This window comes from Pteropus alecto, unplaced genomic scaffold (genome assembly GCF_000325575.1).
Source record: "Pteropus alecto unplaced genomic scaffold, ASM32557v1 scaffold97, whole genome shotgun sequence".
Lineage (NCBI taxonomy): Eukaryota > Metazoa > Chordata > Mammalia > Chiroptera > Pteropodidae > Pteropus > Pteropus alecto.
In genome coordinates, this window is record NW_006439713.1 from 2,880,786 (window position 1) to 2,887,685 (window position 6,900).

Below are 6,900 nucleotides of genomic sequence, written 5' to 3' on the forward strand. Positions count from 1 at the left end.
TACACATTAGGTGAATGACCTGTTCAGCTGCTTTGCAACCTGTAATTCAAGTACATACATTACACAGTACGATGGCGTCCTCTCCCGTCTCTTTTTCCTAACTTTTCATTTCGAAATATTTTCACAATTACAGAAAAGTTGAAAAATAATTCAAAGAACTCCTGCATACTCTTTACTTGGATTCACCAGTTGCTCACATTATGCCACAGTTACTTTATTTTTGCTTTAACATTCTGTTAATTTTTTTTTCTTTGAAATCATTCAAAAATATTTTTGCCATCATACACCTTTCCCCCTAAATACTTAGTGTAGATTTTCTAGGAACAAGGTTCTAACTGCACCTGATGTGTATTTTTGTAGTTGACTCAATAATGTTCTTAGGGCAAATTTTTTTTCTCTAACCTAGATCGTGCATTTTTTTGGAATTTTATTTTCATAGTCTTTTTGATTGACATTTTTAAAGACTATGGGTCATTTATTTTACAAAATGACCCTCAGTTTGGGTTTGTTATTGTATTGAGTTTTAAAAATTTTTAAGTATTTTTAAAAACTAGTTTTTCTCAAACCAAGAATCTAACGGTTCAGAAGAATCTAGGAAAAAAGGGAGAGTTTTCACTCTTGAGGTGTTATGACCTTGTTTACTGTTAAAAACTAGGCTTATGACAGGTTTAAGCATGTAATTATCTTTTTGTATTTTTTGGTTACCCTCCAGTAGATAGTAATGGAGGTTAAACTTTTGATCTGACATAAACAATTACTGATTTAAAGAATGGTGGTTATCTTTTAGCCCAAACACCATAGATACTAAAAGCTCATTTATCTTTTGTTATAAAGGAAAAAAAGGATTATCTTCCACACGAACATTACCCAGATCTATATTGTAAATCAAAGTTCCATGATTTCCCCCCATAATTCATGGCTCAGGGGCCAAATGTGGTGAACTAGCACTTAGACGAAAACAGTTTGGTCTTAGGAAAAAAATAGCTTGTTCTGATCTCTTTTTTACCTCTCTGTTCTTTCTGTTCAGGTTTTGTTGATTCCTTCCTCTTAATTTCATACTACATTTAGAGACATATAAATAGACTAGAGAGAACGTTGGGCCTTATTGAGACTCAGATTCATAATGTGGAAATGCTCATATTATGTAGATGTTGGCTCCCTTAGCATTTAGTCCAAAGAACCTAAGATATTCAATATGATTTTTGTAACTCTGTTACTTGGATCATTTGTTTATTACTCCAATTTATAATAATTGATGTCAAATTTAAAGTAAGAAAATAGTAATAGTAATCTATGCCAGAATAAGATGTTAATAATGAATATTTTAATGTTTTGATCTAAAATTATTCTCAGATTAAGTAATGATACACTTACTTTTATTTAGGCATTTTCTGTTTTATTAAATATGTTTCCTTTGTTCATATCTTTGACCAGAAATATCAAGCAGAAGCGTGTAAAGTCTCAGACAAGGGTAATTCCCGAGTCAGCAGGTTCTCCTGCCCAGTCTACCTCAAGTCGGGCAGCTTACTCTGCAGGTCGCAAGACAAGTGCTAGTGTCTCTTCGGGTGTTACTTCTGGTGACTCTTCAGATTCTGCAGGATCATCAGAAAGAACGAGAAGAAATAGACCTGTCACCATAACAAATGGTTCAACATTATCTGGTGAGAAGTAGAACATTATGTTTATCAACTGTTGAGCACTCATGAGTATGACGCTGCTAGTTGCTCTGGGTTTAGAAGCAGGAATAAATAAGACATGATCTTCACACTGAAGGAACTTAACATTCCATGTAAGAGTCAAAAGTAATATACATGGAACAGTTAGAAATATGTTTGATAAGTACTGTTCTTTGCAAATGGTGCGGCCACATTTTATGCAAATTTGAATCCTCCATATTTTAAATAATGTGATATAAATATCACACTGTGTGTGTAAAGTGTGACATTTTTGTATTTCTTTTAAGTTAAAGTCACGGAACTAATGTAAGTTTAAAGCTGATGACCTAATAAATTATAACCTGTTTTTGTTATTGCCGTGTAGTAGTATAACTAGCGGATGCTAATCCTTCGTTAGCATTGTGCGACTGAGGCTGTGGTGTTTCTGTGCATTGCTCTGAGTGATTTTGCTGACTTGTGATGGTAGTATGCTACAGCTGTAACTTAAAGTTACGGATCAAACAGATAGAATGCAGCCACGTTCTAGAGGCTGGCAGGCCGTGCAGCAGAGGTGTTTGGAATGCTTGATTGGGTCCCTTGTTAAGTAAGGGAGTCGCATGCTGGAATTCTGTTTCAGGAAGATTGATCAGGTTGGCAGTGATTTGCAGAGAAGGGGTCGAATCTGGAAACAGTTGGTGTGTCAGGTAGTGGAATAGAGAGTAGGAACAGTTCAAAGTGGAGAAATAGCAATTTCAAAAGAAGAAACAGTTTGGCGACTGATACTTTCCTATCACAGCCACTCTATTCTGTGACATGGAGTTGGGTTTTGTTATGGAGTAAAATTTTGCCTTTTAACAATGTTCCCGCTCATTTTGAAGACGTTTTCATTCTATAAAGGCATGTAAGAAGTAAGTCTGGATGAAGGAACAGGAAATTTGGGTTTCCTGTCTTGTGCTTACATGGGACATGCACTCATTTACGGGGTATTGGGATGTGTCCTGTCCTCTACTATTTAAATTATTCTTTCTTTCTTTTTTTTTAAATAAGCTTGTAGAGATGACCTTTCTTGAGCTGAAAGCATGTATGGTACAACTATGCTGTTAGGAAGGGCAACTAGAGAGAGACTTAAAAATACGTCTATTGAAATGCTAGACTTGAAGTGTTTTCTCTATAGGAAATACCTGTTTTATATAATGGAAGTAGATAATGGGGCTAATTAAATTTTTAAATGAAAGTTTGTTTATTAAATATATGAACTGTATTTTCTGAATCCAAACTAGGATTAATATGTTGCTTTCAGAAATAAGAGAACAAATTTGATTTGGAATACTGATTATGTTTTTTTGAATACCAAAATTTTATCAGACAATAACTATTTTAGGAATCTGCTTTAAGTTATGGAATATATGCGTATGTGTTTAAATATAGGAAATATATGTAATGAACTGTTGATACTTTATTTTCCTTAGAAAGTGAAATAGAAGATTCCTTAGGTACATCTTCATCATCTTCAGCTTCACATAGTTCTGAGGAAAGCAAAGAGAGTCCAAGAGCTCGTGAATCCTCCGTACGTGGTAGGCTGGCCAGAAGCAGCAACCTGAGGGTGACTAGAACCAGAGCTGCTCAAAGGAGGACCGGTAAGAGGCCCTCAGTGGTGCTTTGGAGGAGTGTGCAGGAGCACCCAAAAGCTAAACATTGACTGGCTTGTTGATGCAGTGCATCTACATATGATTAAGTGTCCTTTAGGCCTTTTTACAAAATTGAGCTGTAATTGACATAGAACATTATATTATTTTAGGTGTACAATATAATGATTTGATATTTGTATACATTGTAAAATGACCACAGTCTAGTTATCATCCATCACTATATATAGTTATAAAAATTTATTTTTTTCTTATGATGAGAACTTTTAAGACTTTCTTAGCAGCCTGCAAATATGCAACAGTGTTGACTATAGTCACCATGCTATGTATTACACCCCCTTGATTTATTTTAAAACTGGAAGTTTATGCCTTTTGGCCCCTCCACCCATTTCTCCCGCCTTTCACCAGCCTCTGGCAATCGCCAGTGTGTTCTCTGTATCTGTGAGCTTGGTTTTATTTGTTGTTTAGATTCCACCTATGAGTGAGATCATATGGTGTTTGTTTTTCTCTTATTTCACTTAGCATAATGCCCTTCATGTCCCTTCATGTTGTTGGAAATGGCAAGATTTCATTCTTATGCTGAATAGTATTCCATTGTGTGTATACTCCACATCTTGTTTATCCATTCATCTACTGATGGACACTTTTCTTGTTTCCTTATCTTGGTTATTGTAACTAATGCTGTAGCTAACATGGGAGTGCATAGATCTTTTGGAATTGTTTTCATTTTTTGCAGCTAAATACCCAAAAGTGGCATAGCTGGATCATATGGTAGTTCTAGTGTTAATTTTTTGAGTAACCTCTGTACTGTTTGCCATAGTGGCTGCACTGATTTACATTCCCACCAGCAGTGCACAAGGATTTCCTTTGCTTCACGTCCTCGCCAACACTTGTTATTTCTTTTTGATGGTGGCCATTCTAACAGGTATGAGGTGATATCTCATTGTGGTTTTGACTTGCATTCTCCTGATGATTAGTGATGTTGAACATCTTTTCATGTGCCTTTTTGGCCATCTGTATGTCTTCTTTGGAAAAATGTCTATTCAGATCCTCTGCCCGTATTTTAATTGGATTTTTTTTGTTGTTGTTTTTTGTTTTTTGTTTTGCTATTGAGTTGTATAAGTTCTTTCTATATTTTGGATATTAACCCCTTATCAGATACATGATCTGCAGATATTTTCTCCCATACATAGGTTGCCTTTTCATTTTGTTGATGATTTTCTTTGCTGTGCAGAGCCTTTTAGTTTGATGATTTAGTCCCACCTGTTTATTTGTGCTTGTATTGCCTTTGCTTTTGGAGTCAGGTCCAAATAGTCATCGCCAAGCCCAGTGTCAAGGAGCTTTACTTCCTGTGTTTTCTTCTAGGCTTTATGGTTTCAGGTTTTAACATTCAAGTGCTTAATCCATTTTTAGTTAATTTTGTGTGTGGTGTAAGATAGTAGTCTAGTTTCATTCTTTTGCATGAATCTGTCCAGTTTTCCCAACACCATTTATCGAAGAGTTTGTTCTTTCCTTACTGTGTATCCTCGCCTTCTTTGTCATAAACTGATCATATGTGCATGGGTTTATTTCTTGGCTCTCTATTCTGTTTCACCCGTTAGGCCATTTACATTTAGAAAGGAACTTAGTTTGGCAGTAAAAAATGCGGAACATCAGTACTGACATAATAAAGGCATTAAAAAATTGTTGCAATAAGAAAGATCTTTCTAATTTTATTGTTACTTTATTTCCAGGTTCAGTTTCTTTAGAAAATGGATGCGGCAGAAAAGCCACCCGAAAGAGAGTCTACTTAAGTGACTCCGATAATAATTCGCTGGAGACTGGCGAAAGCCCAAAGGTGCGGGCTGGAAACAACCGGAAGGTGCTGCGAAGGTGTGCTGCCGTGGCTGCCAGCAAGATAAAGCTCATGAGCGATGCAGAGGAGAACTCTAGCTCCGACAGCATCTGCTCTGGTCGTAAGCTGCCTCACCGCAATGCTTCTGCTGTAGCTAGAAAAAAGTTGCTGCATAATTCTGAAGATGATCAAAGCTTAAAGTCAGAAATTGAAGAAGAGGAGCCAAAAGACCAAAATCAACCATCACCAGAGTCCAGTTCTCATGCTGCCCAGAATGCTGTCAATGGCTCTGAAAACGGAGAATCAGAGTCAGAAAGTGATTTGCAGGTAGTCCGGAAAAGTTGGCATGCTAACGGTTACAAGTCTCATACTCCAGCAACTTCTAAAACAAAATTTCTTAAAATAGAGTCTTCTGAGGAAGACTCTAAAAGTCATGGTTCAGATAATGGACTTAACAGAACTGCTGGTCCGTCAACGTCTGGGCAGAAACTTAAGGCAGAAAGCATCTCAGAGGAAGAGGAGGAGGAAGCAGATTCTGAACCAACGAGATATGTTGGTAGGAAATACAACATGGGTCGCAAGAATGCTGCTTTCCTTAAAAAAGCAAAGATCTTCAGTGATTCAGAGGACTCTGAATCTGAAGAAGATAGAGAAGATGGCAGATGTCACAAGGAAACAAACCTGATTTTAGGAAATTTGAAGTGTGAACCTATTACTGGGTCCCAATGTTTCTCAGATCATGTGTCTGAAACAGATTCGGATTCAGATGAAGACAAAACAAAAGAAAAACCCAACAATTTTATGAAAGGTAATTCAAAGCATGTCACTGATTTATTCTCATTATCCTTCTCTGCTTGTAGCATACCTTGTTTTTCTTTTTCTTTCCCATGAAACTTCTCTTTGCCAGCGATTTTCTTCCCATCCCTCCCCATTTGTCTTTTCCGTGCATCCCTTACATTTCTCTATGCATGCGTAACTGTTTTTTGAGTATATTTAGTTTTATTCACGTAGCAGGCGATCTTGGCCTTAACTATTTCTAGTAAAGATTTCATTTCATTAACTATTTCTAGTAAAGATTTACTATTTCTAGTAAAGAAAAGGGTAGCAGTGGTTGAAAGGGATGTGATAAGTAATAATGATAGCAACTAATAGGACAGTTACTGCACTGTTTCTGTGCATCATGAAGTTTTTCTACATGCTTTATGTTTATTAATCAGTATAGTCTTCGTATCTTTTATGAGCTAGGTCCTGTCGTTGTTGTCCATTTTACCGATAACTGGAGCATGGAGAGGTGGAATAACTTGCTGAAGTAAGATCGTACCCCTGGTAAACGGGGATTGATGAAAAATATCAGAGCAGGAGGAGCTAAAGCTAAGACTGAAAGCAGCTGGTATGATTTGAACTTGTGAAGGTAACAGCAGTTTCAAGGAGGCTGAGAGTAAGCGATTAGTTTTTATACCTTAGTGCAGTGGTAAAGAGGTTTTAGTCTATATTCATGTAAATAAAATATTTTAGTGTCAAGTGTTTTTGTGTATGTAAATAGAAAGGGATGGGGTGTTATTGATGGGAATGTGTCATACTTGTGAATGGTGCTGAGGCTACAGAAGTCTCTGCTCTAAGTATTAAGAGCCCCTGCCACTCACTGTCATCTTCCTTCCAAGTTAATAAGAATGAAGAATTCTGGACTGAAGGTGTTTAAAATGTTGAAAATTTAATTCCTTTATCCTTTTCTATTAAAGATTAAAGGAATACTCTTAATTTTTAG

At 36.5% G+C, this 6,900-nt stretch overlaps 1 protein-coding gene across 1 annotated transcript in view; it reads left to right on the top strand.

Annotated features, from left to right (window-relative positions):
* The window catches only part of BRWD1 (bromodomain and WD repeat domain containing 1), a gene marked incomplete at its 5' end in the record, with an annotated part of 92,562 nt that overhangs the window by 78,007 nt on the left and 7,655 nt on the right, over window positions 1-6,900 (top strand). Inside the window, 3 exons of the mRNA XM_015593081.2 lie at window positions 1,435-1,661; window positions 3,125-3,292; window positions 5,035-5,943. Of these exons, the coding sequence (XP_015448567.2) occupies window positions 1,435-1,661; window positions 3,125-3,292; window positions 5,035-5,943 (1,304 nt within the window). The remainder of the gene's footprint in view (window positions 1-1,434; window positions 1,662-3,124; window positions 3,293-5,034; window positions 5,944-6,900) is intronic.